General features: G+C 43.0%; 2 protein-coding genes across 5 annotated transcripts in view; one reads left to right on the top strand and one right to left on the bottom strand.

The window, feature by feature from the left end:
* Positions 1-15: 15 nt before the first annotated feature.
* CDC26 (cell division cycle 26) lies at positions 16-8,768 on the top strand. Of its 4 annotated transcripts, none has more exons than XM_087869463.1 (4): positions 16-189; positions 2,637-2,746; positions 3,244-3,325; positions 7,707-8,768. In XM_087869463.1, the coding sequence occupies exons 2-4, from the start codon at positions 2,694-2,696 to the stop codon at positions 7,881-7,883; spliced, it is 312 nt and encodes a 103-aa protein (XP_087725589.1). In that variant the 5' UTR covers positions 16-189; positions 2,637-2,693; the 3' UTR covers positions 7,884-8,768. The 4 variants fall into 4 exon arrangements, with proteins under 4 accessions (XP_087725589.1, XP_045647091.1, XP_045647097.1 ...); XM_045791135.2 differs by having other exon boundaries at positions 34-189; positions 3,204-3,325; XM_045791141.2 differs by lacking the exon at positions 2,637-2,746 and having other exon boundaries at positions 37-189; positions 3,204-3,325.
* A 2,350-nt stretch (positions 8,769-11,118) lies between these two features.
* Positions 11,119-20,555, bottom strand: part of SLC31A1 (solute carrier family 31 member 1) — a 38,160-nt gene continuing 28,723 nt past the window's right edge. Inside the window, exons 2-5 of the mRNA XM_087869461.1 lie at positions 18,362-18,523; positions 17,687-17,759; positions 15,683-15,851; positions 11,119-14,534 (exon numbers count right to left, since the gene is read on the bottom strand). Of these exons, the coding sequence (XP_087725587.1) occupies positions 14,333-14,534; positions 15,683-15,851; positions 17,687-17,759; positions 18,362-18,454 (537 nt within the window). The 5' untranslated portion in view covers positions 18,455-18,523 and the 3' untranslated portion in view covers positions 11,119-14,332. The remainder of the gene's footprint in view (positions 14,535-15,682; positions 15,852-17,686; positions 17,760-18,361; positions 18,524-20,555) is intronic.

Raw genomic sequence — 20,555 nt, forward strand, 5'->3', positions numbered from 1 at the left:
TGTAGTACGGGAGGGTCGTGGCGCGAAGAAGAGCGTGAACCGTGGAGCCTCTGAGAAAAGCACGCGGAAGACGAGGTTCTGCCGGAGAAAGTCTCAGTGCAGTCTGGGAAGTGTAGTCCAGTTCGCTTAGCAAAAGATTCGCGGTGGGCGCCGGGGTTCCGGGAGGAGGCTGGGCAGGCTCGAAAAGAGGTAGGTACGCCGAGTCGCGCGGCTCCGGGCTGAGCTCCGGAGCGAACGGAGGGCTTCCGAGGCCTGACGTCGCTCCCGGCCCTACGAGAGGCTTCAGTCGTCCTGGAGCCCAGGGCCATGTTGCCATGGAAACCCTCACTCTGGACCCGGGAGTGCCACTCTGGCGCTGCGGAGGGAGTGCTGTTCTCCTCCGCTGTCGGGAAGTTATCCCAGGGCCTTCCTCTGAGCTGGGTGAATTTTTGGTGGATCTGGTCAGTGGCGACAGATTAAGCTCGAAGAGCCCTCTAGCGCCAAGGTAAAATAAAGACCCGGAGGAGGAGCCACGGCCTACTTTTATTGTTTGTCTTCAGCCGGCTCTTTGTATCTGATTCAGAGTGAGAGGATGCCTGTGAAGGTGTCAGGTAAAGTGCACACCGGCAACTCAGCATGGGCCTGTGTTATGCTGGGAACTGGGGCATCGGAGATGAACAAGACGAGGGCTTTGCCCCCGTGTCGGGGGTGGAGATGCTTAAAATATTGGTGTTCCGTCGGGGGGGACAGAGTCCCCCCTAACCTCCCCAAGGACAATTACAATAGTAATAGCTATTATTTATCGGGCGTTGACTAAATGCCAAGTTATGTTCCAGGAACTTGGAACTGCCTTACTTCGTTCAGTCTATACAACAGAATACAGAATATGAGCAAACTAAGGGCTAGTGAAAGATGGAGCGAATTGTCCAAGATCAGTGGCGTGTGGGATTAGGATCTCTGTTCTCTGCACTTTCGCCCCTTGAGTGAGCCCTTTTGCCCTTTACTCTGTACTGCCTCCTAGTGGAGGCAATACAGTTTGCAGAAAAGTGAAGAAAATGTACCCCAGGGGTTTTTTCTTTTAAATATTTTCTCCTCCCTTACTCTCCCTTGGAACTTTGGCATCTTCTACCATTTGTTTACATTGGATGTAAGACAGTATCTGATTTATTTATTTAACTTTAGTGGGGTTTTTTTAAGATTTTAAGTAATTCTGCACCCAACGTTGGGCTCGAACTCACAACTCCGACATAAAGTGTCCTGTGCTCCACCGACTGAGCCAGCCAGGCGCCCCAAGATAGTATCTGAAATAACATAAAACAATATGAAATGTAGCATGCCAGTGTTCTGTGTTGAGAATATTGCCTGTTCTGTTCCAAGCTTCACGGAAGGATACATTTCTTCCTTTGTATACTTCACAGGCTCTAGCTACCTCCTAGATAGATGTAATAATAATTTAGACCTGTACGTGCTTTTTTAAAAAAAGATTTTATTTATTTAAAAGAGAGGGTGCGGGCCCCGTGTGGTGCACCAGTCGGGAGGGACAGAGAAGCAGACTCCCTGCTGAGCAGGGAGCCCCACGTGGTACTCTATCTCAAGACTCTGGGATCATGACCTGAGCCGAAGGCACACACCCAACCGATTGAGCCACATAGGCGCCCACTTTTTTTTTTTTTTTTTTTAAGTAGGCTCCATGCCCAATGTAGGGCTTGAACTCCTGACCCTGAGATCAAGAGTCTGATGCACTATTGACTGAGCCAGCCTGGCACCCCTATAGCTGTACATACTTTAAAGGAACCTTCGTTTACATCATTCTCATGTAGTCCTCACCATGTGACCTACGTATAAGTTTTATAGGAGGCTGACATTTATTAACCGAACTGAATAGCTTCAACTTCATTTATAAAATAGAGGTAATTTTGGCCATCATCACAGGGTTTTTGTGTTCAAATAAAAATGTAAAGAATGGGAATAGAAAAGTGTAGCACAGTGCTCAAGAAAAGTTCATTTCACTTTATTTGGGTTTCTCAGTTTATTCAACAACACATGTACTGAGTGATTATTATAGATATACTCTGCTGGATGCTATGGAGTATACAAAGATGACGCCATTAACAGGTATTAAACTAACATGGGGAGGGGTGCCTGGGTGGCTCAGTCGTTAAGCGTCTGCCTTCGGCTCAGGGCGTGATCCTGGAATCCTGGGATCCAGCCCCGCATCAGGATCCTCCCCTGGGAGCCTGCTTCTTCCTGTCCACTACCCCTGCTTGTGTTCCCTCTCTCACTGGCTGTCTCTCTCTCTGTTGAATGAATAAATAAAATCTTAAAATAAGTAAATAAATAAACTAACATGGGGAGTTTAATTGTCTTTAAAAAAATTGTTTTTTGTTAGCATAAGCATTACCTTGGGCTTTCAGCCTCAGGATTGTTCTTTAGACCCTCTTTGTATACTTGTTCTCTCTCCCTTACTCCCCTTTCTCTGCTTTCCCTTCACAAGTGAGCTAAGAGATCTCCTCCAGGAAGCCTTCCATGTCACTGTCTACCCCACACTTCACCCAGACTGGATTGGGTGCCTGTGTGATGCCAATGCATTGTCCTCCATTGGCGTCCTTATTAGAGTATGTTGCAATTTTCTGTTTACTTGTTTGTTTTCCCCACAGGCTGTGACTATGCCTTTTAACTCTGGAGTGGGAGCACAAGAAGTGTTTGTTTAATGAATGACCTATCCATTTAGGACCTATTTAGACCCCGAGGATAATCTCGTGAATTGGTGAGTTACAGGGAGTTTTCATGAGATTTAGTAAGCTGATTTTAGTATTCAGGAGTGATCACAAATCTGTCACAGTCCTCATGCAGAGTTGATCAAATTTATGTACTCTCCCAGTAATTATACTGAATTAAGATGTGGTATTTTAACTTTATTCTCTGAGCTAGAATGTTTCTTTGAATGTTACTGGGGTATAAGATTAAAGTGATTGTTGCCTAGAATTCTCTTTTAGAGGTAGCTTGCTCTTTTTTTCCCTTAAAGACTGTTTTTTGGGGAATTGCAGAGTTAATGGATCTCCATCATGTAATAATCATACGTCTAAAGACTTGGAAGTCTATGTGTGTACCCAAATGAGTGTTTTGTATCACCATTCCTTTAGCATGCGCGCTGGCAAATTGATCTTGTATTCATAGCTGAGATTTATCCCCTCCAGTCTTTCCTCCTCTGCTATTTCTAACAGCTGATAGTTCACTGGGTCTGGCCCTCACTGTTGATCTCAGTATGCTGCGGCGAAAACCAACCCGCCTGGAACTGAAGCTGGATGACATTGAGGAGTTTGAGAGCATTCGAAAGGACCTGGAGGTGAGTATACCTTTGGAATCCTTAGGGATATTTAAAACAATAACTTTCACTTTTGAACTCCAGACTCTTTTACCAGTAGCTCATTTGAAATCTCTATTTGTGGATGCTGGACAGGCACCTCAAACTTAATGTGTCAGTTTCCTGTGGCTTGCCGTAGCAAATTACCACAAACTTGGTGGTTTAAAACAACAGAAATGTATTCCTTTACCATTCTGTAGGCCAGAAATCTGAAATCAGTATCACTGGTCCCAAATCGGGGTGTCAGCAGGACCATGCTCCCTGCAGAGGCTATAGAGGAGAATCTGTTCTTGACTCTGTGAACTTCTGGTGGCCACTGGCATTCCTTGACTTGTGGCCAGATTGCTCCAGTCTCTATGTCTGCTTTCTGCTCTTGTGTCTGTGAAATCTCCCTTTGCCTCCTCTTACAAGGATACATGGGATGGCATTTAGGGCCCACCCACATAATCCAGGATAATGTCTCCATCTCAAGATCCTTATCCCATCTGCAAAGACCCTTTTCCATATAAGGCAATGTTTAGAGGTTCAGGGATTAGGACCTGAGAGCTTTGGGAGTCACTATTCAGTCTCCAGCACTTAACGTGTTAAAACAAAAGACCTCTTGATCTCTTCCTCAAGCCAGTTTCAGGTGTTCCTATGTCGTATCTCTGCAGCTGCTAGAGCCAGAAACCTCGGAGTGACTCTTGAGTTCCCCCTTTTCCTTACCCTTTGGATTCACCCCGTGCATTTGGGCAGTTACTACCTTGGTCCAAGTAACCATCACCTCTCTCTCTACAATCTCAGTTGCGTCCTCAGTGGTCTTCCTACTTCCATTTTTATCTTGTTAATCCATTCTACATCAGGTTTCTAGAATGATCTTTAAAAATTTTCAGATCATGTCAGTCCCCTGCTTAAAACTCAGTGGATTCCTGCCCTTAGAAAAAAATCTCAGTCCCTTATCATGGCCTACAAAATTGTGTGTTCTGGCTCCTCGGGTTTCAGCTCCTGCCATTCTTTGCCTTGGCCTCTGTACCCCAGGCACACTTTCTTTCATTTCCTTGAACATGCCAAGCTGTTTATCACTCATGGCCTTTGTACATGTCATGTTCCTCTTCCCCTGTCTTCACGTCTGTTTAAATGTCACTTCTTCAGTCCAAGAGGCTGCTTCTGAGCCTATTCAAATTAGGGGTATCATTCCTATCCATGATATCCCTCCTTAGGGTCTCTCAAAGCCCTTTATTTTTATTTTTGTTTTTTAAGTAACGTCTACGCCCAAAGTAGGGCTTGAACTCACAACCCCAAGCTTAAGAGTCGCATGCTCGACCGGCTGAGCTAACCAGGTGCCTTAAAGCACTTGATCCTTTTATTTTACAGCATTTATTATAATTTACAATGAGTTGTTTGTTTATTTTAGCGTTTACATTAGAAACCTTGATTGTAGGATCATGTTTGTCTTCTTCACCATTAAGTTCCCAGTATCTGGGAAAGAGTTCATCCCTGCATCATGGAGGAGCTCAAATTTTTTTTTAAGATTTTCTATTTATTTATTTGAGAGTGAGACAGAGAGAGCACAAGTCGGGGGTGGGGCAGAGGGAGAGGAAGAGGGAGAATCAGACTCCCCATTGAGTGTGGAGCCCAACGTGGGGCTCGATCTCAGGACCCTGAGATCATGACCGGAGCTGAAGGCAGACGCTTAACCGACCAAGCCACCCAGGCGTCCCATCAATATGTATTTTTTTTTTTTTTTAAAGATTTTATTTATTTATGTGACAGACAGCCAGCGAGAGAGGGAACACAGCAGGGGGAGTGGAAGAGGAAGAAGCAGGCTCACAGCGGAGGAGCCCGATGTGGGACTCGATCCCGGTACGCCGGGATCACGCCCTGAGCCGAAGGCAGACGCTTTAACGACTGCGCTACCCAGGCGCCCCCCATCAATATGTATTTTTAAGTGTAGCTTATCCCACAGTATTAAATGATGTCCATTAATAAGACTTAAATTCGTCAGTGGTCCTGAGAATAAAGTTTAAATTCCTTAGGATGGCATACAGGGCCCTTTGTGGCCTAGTCCTTGCTCATTTCTCCACTTTATCTTCCACTGTCAGGTTATCTTTAACTTTAATCTTAGTGCCTCTTGGACACTTGGGTGCCTTCCCCTGAAGTGTCCTTTCAGAATGATTTAAACTCCAGCCGTAACAAGTGTCATAAAGTATTGGCATATTGGACTTTGGTTCTGCCGAATCAGCTCACTGTTGAGTTAGCCTTTCTACTACAGACAATTATCTAGTGGGTTTGACCTGTTCTAAAGCAGCTTAGGGAGGGATAGATGTGCCCTAAACTAAACTAAAATAAAACCAGTAGAAACTGGTGTTTCACTTGTTACCGAAATTAGTTTAATTATATTTTGATGACTCTGGATTCTGAAACAGTCAGCAGTTGTTCATTGTGGGAAGCCTTTTAAATGATTTCATGCCATTTGGACATTCTCAGTTTCTCATGGCTTATGAAATGACAGTATCCTTTGCCTTTTAACCTGTTTTCACTACACTATTTGTAATGTTACTTATTGGTAGTGTCGACTAACTAGAGAGTAACTCAGAAAGGTCATTTTATACACACATACGTACACATATATATATAAAGTAATACTTTCTTTGATTCGGTATGATACTGTAACATTGCGTTTAATGCTGAGTTCATTAGTAAGTGGTGGTGAATGGCGGCGATTCCAGCGGTCAGAATAGTCAAGCCATTCTTCTAAGGAACGCTAGATAAAACATTTGTTCACTCTCTCAGAGAACATTATTATCTAATATCATCTTTATAGTCAGGTAGTAGTAGTATGGGATACATGTTAATCTCTGTTTTTGAAAATGATCGAACTGAGGGGCGCCTGGCTGGCTCAGTTGGTGGATTATGCAACTCTTGATCTTGGGGTTATGAGGTCAAGCCCCACATTGGGTGTAGAGATTACTTAAAAAAATCTTAAAAAAAAATGATCAAACTGAGGTATTGACTTGGTGAATTCTGCAGTCATTTGTGACTTAAGAGCCAAACCTTTTTTTTTTTTTAAGATTTAATTAATTAATTAATTTGAGAGAGAGAGAGAGTGTATGAGCAGGGGGAGGAGCAGAGGGAGGGAGAAAGAATCTCAAGCAGACTCTTCACTGAGTGCAGAGCCCCACACAGGGCCTGATCTCACAACCCTGAGATCATGACCTGAGCTGAAATCAAGAGGTGGACACTCAACTGACTGAACCACCCAGGCGTCCCAAAGAGCCAAACCTTGTACCTAAAAACAAAACAAAACGTCACAATTCAGGCCTTTTGATAAGAGCACAAAACCTTGTATTCCTGTGTTACATTTAATCTCACACGGTGTCAGTGAAGCTGTTAATTTCTGGTGGTTATTGCTTTACCAGTCATTTAATTTTCTCTCTCTGTTCTTCTGAATGATACATTTACTGAAACATCCTTCTCTGGGCCCCTGTCTGGTGCAGTCGGTAGAGTATGCAACTCTTTTTTTTTTTTTTTAAAGATTTTATTTATTTATTTGACAGAGAGAGAGAGACAGCCAGAGAGACAGGGAACACAAGCAGGGGGAGTGGGAGAGGAAGAAGCAGGCTCCCTGCTTCTTTGGAGGAGCCTGATGTGGGGCTCGATCCCATAACTCCAGGATCATGCCCTGAGCCGAAGGCAGACACCTAACGACTGAGCCACCCAGGGGCTCCAAGCATGCAACTCTTGATCTTGGGGTTGTAAGTTCAAGCCCCTTGTTGGGTATAGAGATTACTTAAAAATAAAATCTTAAAAAAAAAAAAAGAAAGAAAGAAAGAAAGAAACTCCCTTGTCTGCCAACTTATTTATCTTTTTTTTTTCCTAGTTTTATTGAGAAATAACTGACATACACCACAGTGTAAATTTAAGGCATAGAGCATGATGGTGTAATTTACATATATTGTGAAATCATGACCACAGTAGATTCAGCTAACATCCATCTTCTCATACGTTATTTATCTTTCTTATGGCAGCTTCCTGCTCTGAAGCTCTGCCATGACACACTCAACTCCTTACCTTATCTTTGTGTCTCTTTGGCAGTGCGGACTTTCCTCTGTCATAGCCGTGGTCACCCTATATTGTCATTGTCTATTTACCTATTTCCCTGTTAGACTGTGACATCCTGGAGGGTAGGGGTTATATCTTTTCTCACTATGTTCCTGTATTCCCGCTTGTACCCGTGTTATCCATTTAAACCTGGGATTTCGGCTTATCGTTCTGTAGACCCTAACCCTAGCCTTTACCCTATGCCTGGTGCATCGTAGGTGCCAAATAAATGTTTGCTAATGGAAAGAATGTTGCCCTAATCCTAAGACTTCTATACTTTCAGACCCGTAAGAAACAAAAGGAAGAAGTGGATGTCGTAGGAATCAGTGATGGAGAAGGTGCCATTGGGCTCAGCAGTGACCCCAAGAGCCGGGAACAAATGATTAATGATCGAATTGGTTATAAACCTCAACCCAAGCCCAATAATCGTTCATCTCAGTTTGGAAGTTTCGAATTTTAGAGGTGGATTATCTTGCATGCCAGAGCCCTGGAAGGGAGTAAAATGATGGCAGAAGTACAAACGAGATTTAGAGAATTGAGTGCTTGCAGTCAAGCAGAATGCTTTTACCTCCTGCAGAGAAATACTTCTGCATGGGATTACTGATGCTTAACTTTTGCTCTAAGTGGAAATCCAAACTCTAGTTTGTCTCTGGAAAAGTTGACTCTATAAAACTTGTCTGATTTTCGTTTTTAAAAATAAATATATTTTTGGAAAAGTGTGCAACACCCTTAATGAAGCATGATCATGGCACCGTTACTGTTACAATTACTTTGAAAGGTAATTGCTCCAAGAGGTGACCTCATTCCTCCCACCTTGATTGAGAGACCTGAAGCACACCACTTGCAGCTGATCCCTGTCACTGACTTGCTTTCGGCGCCTCTATTCAGCAAGTATTTTTGGAGTGCCTGTTATGCACCAGATACTGTGCTAGGCACTTAGTAACATCAGTGAACAAAATCAAAGATCCCTGCCCTTGTGATTAGATTCTAGTGATTTTGTGTAAATACGATCAAGCTGTGGGTTTCCAGACTTTGTTTACAGAATGACTCTGTAGCTCGTCCGAGTGTAATTTCGGGGGGGCGGGGCAGACAGTGGAGGGAAGCACAATAGTAGGAACGCTTCTAACAGAATTACCATCATTCGATTTTCTTTCCTTTTCCAACTTGCCCTAAGAATTTTTCCCACTTAGGAGCCAGTCGAGAGGGTGATTTAGAATCATGTCCGGGGCGCCTGGCTGGCTCAGTTGGAGGAGCATGCAACTCGTGATCTCAGGGTCATGAGTTTGAGGCCCACTTTGGGTGTAGAGATTGCTAAAAAAAAAATAAATAAAGTTTAAAAAAATCATGTCCTGTTGTTTTTACCATTTAATTCAACTGCAGGTAACTGCCAAGGAGCCTCTGGAATCATCAGTTCTAAAGAGACTCCTTAGCAAGACTTTCCCCAATCTTTCTAGGGGTAGTTGAAGGCTGGGTATTAAGAAGGGCACCTGGATGTCTCCGTCGGTTAAGGGTCTGACTTCGGCTCAGGTCATGATCTCAGGATCCTGGGGAGTCTGCTTCTCCTTCTCCCTCCGCCCCTATTCCTTCTCGTGTGCTCTCTTTCTCACTCTCTCTCGAAGATGGACAAAATCTTAAAAAAATAATAAATAAATAAAAAGAACGTGGGAGAGGCTGGGAAAGGAGGATATATAGTTTCTCTTCTTCCTCCAACCATTCTTACAAAACCATTTCTTCTCCCAGTTTGATCTAGGACCTTCAATTCTGTTATTTCACGGTCTTAAAGACACAGCAAGTCAAACTGAGTTACATCACCTTGAAGCCTGCAAAGGCCAATACAGAAGGAAGGACAAAAAATGGGAGAAACAAGCCTTTGCCTTAAGCTCTGTCACAGGCTTCCCTGCACAAATAGGCACAGAAGCATGAACACACTGTGCCTCCTAAATTTCTGCTTCCCTCCTGATTAGCCAACACTCAGAGGGCTCTGTATGGAGGCACTTCACTATCCTGAGTACTTTCTGCAGGTTATCTCAATCTTTCACTCTTAGGAGGAGAGTACTAGATCCTAATTTTATAAAAGATGAAACATGCTCAGCTATTACGGGGTAGAGCTGAGATTTGAACCCAGGCATACTGATCTCTGAACCCAAATTTCCGAACTTTATTGCTACACTGCTTTCCCAGTCTCCCCTTGCTGGGTCTAGAAGGTGGGGTTCTCAGGTGGAGGGAGAGGATGCTGTGTCAGTTCTCAGGAGATTTTATCTATCTTATGCTACTTTATCTATAAAAAGAGACATTTACCAGATTAGATAAGGGTTTATCTTTTGCCCTTATCTATTACCTGTTGTGGCTATAAATCCTTTTAGACACAACTGAAATTACATGCATCTGTTCTCTTATTCCTTAGGTCTTAGGGTTCATTCCTAGAAGATTGAAGAGATACTAAACTCATCCAGAGGAGCTTACCTTTAATTTCCTGAAAGCTGGAGTAAAAATAATCAAAAAGTTACTATGGTTTGGTTGCCTATTAAGTGCTACGTGCTTTATATATATTGCTCCTAAGTTGAAAATGGTACTCTTATTGCCTTTTTATGAATGAGAACACTAAAGTTTAGGGATTAAAATCACTTGCCTGAGGTTACACTTCTGGTAAGTGGTGGAGCCATGATTCAAACCCAGGTATGCTGGACTCCAAAGTCCCCGCTCATCATACTACACTATGGAGACTAGGAATGGTGCTGGATGGTAAGATGCCTTCTGGGGGCCAGTAGGAGGGGCAAATAACATCAGCATTCTGGCATTACTGAAGGGACAGACAGGGCCAATACTCGTCTCAAGGCTTGGCAGTGAAGATCCCTAGAGGCCCAACTTAGGGCCTCTTGCCTGACAGCATAAACACAGAAGGGCTTATGCTATGACGGCTTAGCTTATAAATTCAGGAATCCTTGGTATACGGAGCTATTTGCAGCTTCATCAAGACCCTGACTCCTGTGCGAAAGGTCGTGTACATCTTCTGACAGTACTGGCTTATTTTTTTTTTAAATTTTGTCTTGTTGTTGTTGTTAAGATTTTATTTATTTGACAGAGAGAGAACGAACAAGCAGGGGAGCAGCAGAGGGAAAGGGAGAAGCAGGCTCTCCGCTGAGCAGGGAGCCCGATGCAGGGCTCAATTCCAGGACCCTGAGATCATGACCTGAGCTGAAGGCAGACCCTTAACTGACTGAGCCACCCAGGTGCCCCGGGCCTAGCTTATCGTTTTTTTTAAATTTTTATTTATTTTTGGTGCAAAAAGGTGGTTTTAGTAAAGCACAGGGACAGGACCTGTGGGCAGAAAGAGCTGCTGCTTATTTTATTTTTATATTTTTAAAAGATTTATTTGAAAGAGAAAGAGTGAGCAGGGGGAGGGGCAGAGGGAGAGAGAGAATCTTCAAGTAGACTCCCTGATGAGCAAGGAGCCCCACACCGGGCTTGATCCATGACCTCTGAGATCATGACCTGAGCTGAAACCAAAAATCGGACGCTCAACTGACTGAGCCACCCAGGTGCCCCAAGCTTGTCATTTTACATAGAATAAGAGGAGAGTGAGATGAAAACATAAAGGGATCTTGCCACTTAAAAGACTGACATCTTAAAACTGATGGTAATGGCCAATGGAGAGACCACTTATTCTGCTATCACTCTGGATAGAAAGACATGCATAGAATCACAAAATCAAAATATTTATTTTGTTCTTTTACATATGACACTGTTAAAACATTCCTACTACAGCAATACTGCTCTCCAGGAGCTTACAATCTAAAACGGTCAACATTAATTGTAGACTCAGTGATTAAGGCATTATATCAAATGCAGACTTTGTATCTTTAGATGTATCTTCTGAAAGAAGCAGCTGGAGAGAGCAGGATCAAAATGAAATGACATGAACGCGTAACCCCTGGCCCCTCCACTTCCAGCTCCTTATAAGAAACCCCTTGTGGCTAGAGCCCAAGCCCAGAGCCTCACAGTCTGAAACAGAATTCCAGACAGTCCTACCATAGAAGTAGTGAAGAAACCTTAATTTCTGATTCCCTTGTGGACACAGAGGATTCCTTGTTTGTGGGCAATGAGGGGCTTAGTGTTCCTCCAACATAGACTGGAGACAGCACCTAAGATTCTGTAACTCTGGGGATGGTACCAGTAAGTAGCCCTTTACCCAGCCTTCTAGCAATTCCAACAGGACAATTTCTCCTCAAAGCGTGCATCCGGTCTCTACTAAGTTTTACAACTTCTGGTTGGTATCTTACAACTTCTGGTTGGCATCTCTCTCCACTGCCTCAGGAGTGCGAGGGAGATTTCATGAACTAGATATGTGGGATTAAAGACTAAAAGAAAGGGAAAGGAAAGCAGAATAAGGGGCCAAAGAAACGGGGATACAGAGTACCAAGAGATGTGAACAGAGAAGGAGGAAAAGAGAAATCTGGATCCAAAAGAGCAAAGAAGTCAGACAGTAAATTCCAAATCAACAGGGATACGGAAATGAAAGTCAACGAGATCATCGTCACAATCCACGAGCTCAAGAAAGATGGAATTTAAGCTTTAAATTTTTTCTCCTTCAGTAGCTTCTTCCTTTGGCAACCTAATCTAAGAACTGCTGGAATTCAGGTTTTTCATGAGACTATCTTGAATACCCGAAGACTTTCCCAGACTGATGCTTCTCCATTGGGTTTCAAATTCACAGCACTTTGTCTTAACTGGCCTTGGTTTTTCTGACCTTCCTGATAAGGTCCCATTTCTGAAAGGGTATTCTATAGCAGCTCATGCCAAGATTTCTAGAGAGCACCAGGGTCACTATTACATTGAGTCTTATTTTATTTCTCATGGTTTTATTATTCCTTGGCTTCTGAGATAATAATTGGCTCTTTACACCTTCACGTTAGACTCTGTCATTACCTGTCATTCACTCCGCTCAGGCGAAATATCAGTACTACAAGGGGCTGGAATGAGAGAAAAACACAAAACTCTAAATGTTGGTTCTTAGATTTAACCCTTGATCCAGTAAGCTCGTAACCTTCTCTTGGTTTAAAGCCACGGAAGTACACATTCCTTGCTCTCCAATATTTAACTGGCACCCACAGAGAAAGTACAAACTTCAAAACCACAACAGAGGCCAGCAGAATAGTTGTGTGTTGTCTCTGCCCTGAGGCACGATTGGAGTCTAGCACCAAGGAGGGCAGGATTTAACAGACGAGCACGGGAAGAGTCCCTTCACACAGGTAGTCTGGACTGGGGACCAGACTACAGTGTAAACTAACAACTGAACAGAATAAAAATCCAATAGGATTCTTCATTGAGAAAAAGAAGTTTTGGCCACATGTGATCTATCAAAACCTCCAAGAGTAACAAAGACAGTCACGTAGAGGACGAGGATCTGCTTGGTGTGGACACGGATGCTGGGGGCTGAGGAAAATCTGGTCATCGGCAGACCATACCCTAACCTCTCCAAAGAGAGGGCCGGGCTTTTGCCCTTTTGACCCATGACTGGCTGATATTACACTGCAGATCAAAGGTCTTCCTCAGTCTTCGAACTACTTCGAAGAAACCACAGATCTTTAAAAATAAAGACTAGTGATTTCATACATACTGATAAAAGCTACATTGGCTACAGCCCTGGGGCCCACGTAGTACACACAGCCGGAGCTGAATACATGTTTGTGGAATGATTTAAGTATTGACCAGCAGCATTCAGTACACAAGTTAAGCTCAGACATACCACCTACCAATCGTCAATTCAAGTTCCTGGGCCCAATACTAGGTAGCTCACCCCACCAGGTGACACTTCCTTAGTTTAAAGCAGAGATTCTCAAAGTGTGATCCCCTGACCGTCAGCAGGAACATCACCTGGGAACTTGTTAAAAATGCCAATTTTGGGGCTCCGGGTTGAGGCCCAGAAACTAGTGTTGTGTTTTTTCCTGCAATTGTGACTATTTCATGTTCTTCCAGAAACTAGTGTTTTAACACTTGTTTTAACAAGCCGTCCAGGTGACTCTAATGCAGGCTAAAGTTTGAAAACCACTGGTTTAGAGGCCAAGACGTGAAAACAGTAACAAAAGGAAATGATTCACACTCTTGCTTCATTCAGCTGTGACGGTCCAAGGTACCAAAAGTAAAATCTCAATGGTTTTGTTGTTTAAATATCTATTTCTATTTTCTCAAATTGATTGTCATCTTTTCTTTTTTTGATTGACAAGTTCATTTGGGTCAAAAATGTTAAGGAGGAACACAAGTTGATGAGTCAGCTACCCAAGAAGGCACACTTCTGCAAGCTCCAGGCCCGTATTTAGTCTCAAACCACCCTTCTGCAAACTACCAAGATTTCGGTACCACCCATCACACCGAAAGGCACGATGTACTTCATACTCCTTGCATCTGAAGACTGGAACTCGCTTTTCCATGTGAAGTTTGGGTTTTGGGTTCAGCTGGGCAAGAATTTCCCTCAGCTACCATCAATCCTAACTGAAGTCAATCTCTCTCCAACACCGGCCCAGAAAAAACCCCACCCAATTCACATACTGTCTGTTAACCAAATAAAAACAGAAGACTGAAAAAGGAAGTAGGTGATCAAGTCATTGAACAGAGAGCTACCAGGCTTGGACAAGAACATATAATTTGGATCTAGGATGATGGGGGAGGGAGGACATCTCCTGAGGGAATCTCAGCTCATTAGAAAAAAACAGGGAGGTTATCACCTTAGCTCAGAGACTGCAGGCTAAACCTCTGTTGAGCAGGGCTGTGTGTGTGTGTGTGTGTGTGTGTGTGTGTGTGTGTGTGTGTGTAGATAAGGAGCAAGAAGGGAAGACTGGAGTAGGAATCATGTCTTTCAGTCTTGAACTGCTTCCCACTGCAATCGATAAGGCCGCACCATGGAGTTTAACGTTAATGGCAATGCTCGGTGATGTCCACGACCACTGCCTTCTTCCAGCTGAAGAGGAAGTATCCCGTGCCGGCCCCGGCTGCCACCGCAATGCAGAGGTACCCGTTGTAGGTCATGAAGATGAGCATGAGGAAGTAGCTGATGACCACTTGGACGATATGCAGCACTGTTTGCAGGAGGTGAGGGAAGCTCAGCATCTGTTGCCTGGAGAGTAAACAGGGACACAACCATCAGGGACCCTTAGGAGTGTTCGGGCAGCTCTGCCGATCAGGGGAAAGGGAGCAAGTGTGGTCAGGAGCTCAGCTTGAACTGGACTCCTTCACAGCCATCCCGGCAACTCGTGGCTACGCGAGTGTATGTATGTTGTTTCCAGTCCCTGGAAATGACACATGATAGGGCTGCCTGGATAATAACCATTGGCCAGATACGGTTGTATGTCTCTCCTACCCTCTTTGGGAGGAGAGAAGAGGAAGGAGGACTAATCCCCTAACTTTCCTCTACCTTAGCTCCTAAAAGGAAAGTCCTAATCCCTCCCCTACTTTTTTGAGCATGTTCAGGCCTTCCGCCTTGGCAACGTTCACATTCTAAAGAATGGAAATAGAACTGAGGGTTGGGTGGTAGTGTACAGAGTACTTCACCAGGGGTCAGGAGGCCTGGCTACCCCTCTGTCACTCACTAGTTCTGTCACCTTAGGTAAGTCACAACATGTTTGGGCTTCAATAAACTCATCAGTTACAATGGCATAAATAACACCCTGGTTACTTGAAAGCAGCACATTGGTCTATAGGATTCCTTGAACTCCAAGTTAGTTGAAGACCTACATTTCTATTAAAACTCAAAAATCTCAAAAAGCATTCGCCAATCTGTGGGAAAACCAGTAGTCATCCAAATACTTGCATTGACAGAATACAGACATCTGTATATCTTACCCAGTAAACAAAATGAAAATAGAGCTGGGTGGATGCAATTTTATATAGAAAAGACTCAATTAGATTCTGCCATTCTTCTATATCCTGACCTAAATGTCTTTTAATTTGCATCTTATTATTTTGGTAAATATTTTTTTTCCCTTTTTCAATTTGGGCATATATTTTAAAATACAGATTCCTTACCTTCTTCCACAGTGACCAAGGCTTACAATTCAGAACAATGTTCATGCTCAGAAGGGTCCCTATCATTCCTCCTTTAGCCTGCTCCTGATTCACAACCCAAGCCTCCAGAGTCAGGTTTCATCAAGACCATACAGAATCACTACTAACTCAAGAAGAGGGCTGTTGCCAATAAAATAACTGTTTTGTTGCTTAACTCATCCAGCCCTCCAGCACTTCTGTCTGGATCTGTTGTCTTCTTACCCAACAGTTTTGTGTGTCTCCATGAGGATGGTTCCATTTGGGCCTGGGACGGGCATGGAATTGTAGCGGATGCTGACTTGTGACTTGCGCAGCAGGCTCTCTCGGGCTATCTTGAGTCCTTCATAGAACATTGCCAGTAAAAACACTGCCACGAACGCTCCGGCCATTTCTAAGTAGGGAAGGAAAAGATGGTGGTACGGTCACACACGTAAAATCACTAGCTCGAGAGACAACACAGAAGAGGGCTACCCTCAATTTCTGAATACGTTATATTGCTACCTCTCGACGTGCACAGGCAGGCAGGCAGACGGAAGAGAGGAGTGAAGATGGTGTTAGTGAAAACCATTGTCTCCACTGGAGAACATACTCATTTTCTGATTATGACACAAAAAATCATCTGAACAACAATCACCTTCAGGCCTGGCTACCTCGTGTCATAAATTCGCTTGTGACGACACAATGTAGAATATGCAAAAGGGACTAAAACAACATTTAAAGTGTTGACGATTTCCTTGAGCAAAGGGTAAAAAAAAGAGATAAATCAAGAAACACTCTTAATTATAGAGAACGCATGGATGGTTACCAGAGGGGAGGGCAGTGGGGAAGATGGGTGAAATAGGTGATGGGGATTAAGGAGGGCACATTACCACTGGGTAATGTATGGAAGTGTTAAATCACTATACTGAACACCTGAAACTAATACAACACTGTACGTTAACTAGAATTAAAATAAAAACTTAAAAAAAATAAAGTGCTATTTCTTGAACAGACATTTCAGTTCTATTTTTTTTTTAATATTTATTTATTTTCATTTGAGGGAGATAAAGAGCACGAGTAGGAGTGGGGAGTGGCCAGGGGAAGGGAGAGAGAATTCTCAAGCTGACTCCTTGCTGAGCGCCGAGCCCAACGCAGCACTCAATCCTAGGACCCTGAGATCACAACCTGAGCCAAAATCAAGAGTTGGACGCTTAACCGACTGTACCATCCAGGTGCCCCCAGACATTTCAGTTCTAAGTCTTTCATAATGTGAAATGTTCGTAATGATACGAATATACTCAAACTGCTGATTTAACATACTACCTGAACTAAATGCTCCCCTCTTTCCCCAAATTGATTTTGTGGCTCCAAAGAGATACCTGATACTTACAGCAGTCAATTGAGCTTGTGCAATTTGAATTTAAGGCATGCCCACTCAACATAACAGACACACAAAACGTGTATTAGTTACCCCAAAAGTAGGACTGACACTAAGATGAGCCATGCCAAGAATCAGGAATGACGGAGACCAGTTTGGTTTGCTAGAAAGAGCACTGGAGTAGGCAGGTCTAGAGAGTCTGGGTCCCTGTCCAATCTTTGACACACTAAAACTGTGTGATGTAGGGCTAATCATTTCAGTATCTGAGCCTTAATTTATCTGTAAAATGGAAGGATCGTACTGGATCAAGAGTTTTCCACCAAGGGTTATTTTGTGGTCTGTTTACACAAAATGTGTTTTACATCATTTTAACTTGACTATAGTCTTATGTCTAGGATCAATAACTTACCAAATAAGGAAGCACTCTGGAAAAGGATGAAAGGAAATGGAATGCAAAAGACTCCTATCTGGTATCTAAATTATTTTTCAGAAACTCTAAAACACACGCATGTTATTATTATTATTTTTTAAGTAGGCTCCACACCCACCATGGAGCCCAATGCAGGGCTTGAACTCATGACCTTGAGATCAAGACCCAAGCTGAGATCAAGGGTCAGATGCTTAACCAACTGAGCCACCCAGGCGCCCCATAACATACACATATTATTTAAGGGAGGTTTACTGTAGGACCAAAGTAAGCATTGTGTATCCTTACCTTCTAGGTAGTTAAGGGGAAGATGATTATGTATCATAACCATAACCATTCAGTACTTATGGCAGGAAGAGGTGCTGGGTTTCCAGATTCTTTGTCACTGTCTCTCATGTGGGTGTTATCTCTGAATACCACCTGATGGTGGTGGCTTACTCACCTCCAGCTGTATTGATGACCAAACCAGAAAACAATAGCTCCACATTCTTGAAGCCGAAGTAGAAGGTCATATGCTGCCAGTAAACCAAAACAAGTCAATTAGAGAGGATTGAAGATTCTAAATGAGAATTTCAGGTAAAGAAGCTGAGAGCATTTAAAAGTATCAGATCTGGATAAGAGACATTCACTGAAGTGGGAGGCGTTCTCCTTCATTTTAGCATTACTACCACAGACACTCTCCACAAGTACTCTCCCTTGCTTCCCAACCTTCTCTCTCTCTCTTTTTAATTTTAATTCCAGTATAGTCAACATACAGGGTTATGTAAGTTTTAGGTGCACAATATAACGATTCAACAATTCTATACATTCCTCAGTGCTCATCATGGTTAAGTGTACTGTCTTTTTCTCTTTTCTACACAAAGCCTGAATACTAGAACTTAATTCAGAAAAGGGTCAATTCTGAAAGGAAGGAATACAGAAGAGTCCTAGAGATCCTGGTTCTGGTGTGACTCTGAAATTAACTTGCCACATGATCTTGGGCATATCACTTGTCTGAGTCTGCACTTTTCCTCATGGGTAAACTGACCTTTAAAGATAATAACCTGCCAGTCCTAAAACTCGATTATTTCTATTACCCAAGTGGGTGTGAAAGGACAGCCTCTCCTGTGGCACTCACCATCATCATGTTGTCCATTCCCCTGCCATGGGAGTGGGAGGCCGGAGTGGTCGGGTGATGGTGATGAGGTCCTGTCGTACTGTTGTAAGCCATGTGGCTTGTCTCCTTATGGTGGGAATGGTCCACGTTTCCAGGAAAAGTTGAGTCCACTCAGAGAAGATTCTTTTAAGAAAAAGAATTATACATAGTGACTTCACAATATAAAACCTTGATTGCTTTTGAAAATTTTTTAAGTAAAGCTCTACGCCCAGCGTGGGGCTTGAACTCACGACCCTGAGATCAAGAGTCACATGTTCTACCAACTGAGCCAGCCAGGCACCCCTAAAATCTTGATTCTTGATAACTATTTATTTATGTGGGATTTCATCCAATAGGGATTATCTTTGGAGACTTTGGCACAAGGGATTTGCACCTAGGGTTTCAGAGACCTAAGCCTTATTCGGCAAAGTTGTTCCTTTAATAGATATGTTCAATGTATGTTCAAATTTAAATCTAAGAGAAGGAGAAGAAAAGTAGTTTCTTTTGGGGTGCCTGGGTGGCTCAGTCATTACAGGTCTGCCTTCGGCTCAGGGCGTGATCCCAGGGTCCTGGAATCAAGCCCCACATCAGGCTCCCTGCTCCGCTGGGAGCCTGCTCCTTCCTCTTCCACTTCCCCTGCTTGTGTTCCCTCTCTCGCTGGCTGTCTCTCTCTCTCTCTCAGTCAAATAAATAAAATCTTTAAAAAAAAAAAAAGTAGTTTCTTTGGGTTGCAGGAAATGGACAATTTGTAATAGTGGACAAACTGATGCCATTAATGAAATTTAACTGCCCCAAGGCTTTCTAATCATAAATGTCAGTAGATAAAAAGCAAGTGCTTCAAATAATGCACCTAATTGGATGGCCTGTGTTCAATGAAGATATTAAGAATACATTTTCACATACAGGACAACCAGCCTTCAGCTAATTGAAACCTGAAGAAAAGGTCTATTACTGCCCTGGGCAAGGAGTGTGCTCAGAAGATACAATTTCAGTCCCAGCTCAGCATTAGAGCTAAGAACACTGAAAACAAGATATAAACTGAAGGTTCTATATTAAATTAAGTCCAGACAACCGCATATTCAGCCTCGTGTCTTTACCAGCACATCACTGCTTTACTGCAAAAGTCCGTCTGGGACATAAACCAAAGAGCAAAAACTCCTGTAGTGAGGGTGGGGGTGGGGAGTGGGAAGCTGAGGAGAGTGGAAAGGGAGGTGTTGGTGGATTCTCTTTATGTGTCCCCTGACTCCTGTTTGTGGAGGAAAAAGTGCTTTAGAAATTCCCAGTGGGGGGGGGCGGCGCCTGAGTGGCTCAGTTGGTTAAGCGTCTGATTCTTGATCTCAGCTCAGGTCTTGATCTCAGGGTCTTGAGTTCAAGCCCTGAGTTGGGCTCCATGCTGGGTGTAGAGTCTATATGAAAGAAAGAAAGAAAAGAAAGAAAAGAAAGGAAAGAAAGAAAGAAAGAAAGAAAGAAAGAAAGAAAGAAAGAAAGAAGAAAGAAAGAAAGAAAAGAAAAAAGAAATTCCAAGTAGGTATTTGTGTTCATGAGCCTGAGTGTGCCTCTCATTCAATCAATAAATATTTATCAAGCTCCTACTATGTGCCAAACTCTGAGCTAAGTGCTAGTAATTCAGTGAGTAAGACAGACAAGGTACCTCATGGAAAGAGAAACAAGGAAGTAAAGTAAACAGAACAACTTCATGGTGTGATGAGTGTGATGAAGGAAACAGGGTAATATGGCAACATTACTAAGAGGTAGAGAAGAGGCATACTTTAGATATTAAATCTATATAGATCCAGGGAGTCACATATAACTTAAAAGCACAATTATTCAGCCATCTATTCCCCCTGTTCAAACTCCCGTCTCAGGATTCTATGACAGCAAGCTCAAGAAACAGACTTGTATTTCCAGCAAAGGACAAGGCAAAGCAAGAGCTAGGGATAATCAAAGTTCAACTGTGAATGTAAACAACTTTCATGCCAGACACTGTATTACTTCGTAATTATAGAGCTTGACAATCTGGTATTATTAATACCATGGACATAAAGGACATATTTAATAGGCCCCTTGTCCATAAAGTTTTTATAGCAAAGAATAAAAAACAACACACAAAAATAATCAACAAGACAGCACCCATAAAATTTCAATGATGGGAAAAATGGTAAGGGGGCAGCAATTT

This window comes from Ursus americanus, chromosome 18 (assembly GCF_024610735.1).
Source record: "Ursus americanus isolate L20-20 chromosome 18, mUrsAme1.1.p, whole genome shotgun sequence".
Lineage (NCBI taxonomy): Eukaryota > Metazoa > Chordata > Mammalia > Carnivora > Ursidae > Ursus > Ursus americanus.

Excerpts from the sequence above, each read along its gene's own strand:
- CDC26 (XM_087869463.1), top strand. The coding sequence starts at position 2,694 with ATGACCTATCCATTTAGGACCTATTTAGACCCCGAGGATAATCTCGTG. Across the intron at positions 2,747-3,243 it reads GAGGATAATCTCGTGAATTG|TATGCTGCGGCGAAAACCAA; the intron begins GTGAGTTACAGG and ends TGTTGATCTCAG. Across the intron at positions 3,326-7,706 it reads GCATTCGAAAGGACCTGGAG|ACCCGTAAGAAACAAAAGGA; the intron begins GTGAGTATACCT and ends CTATACTTTCAG.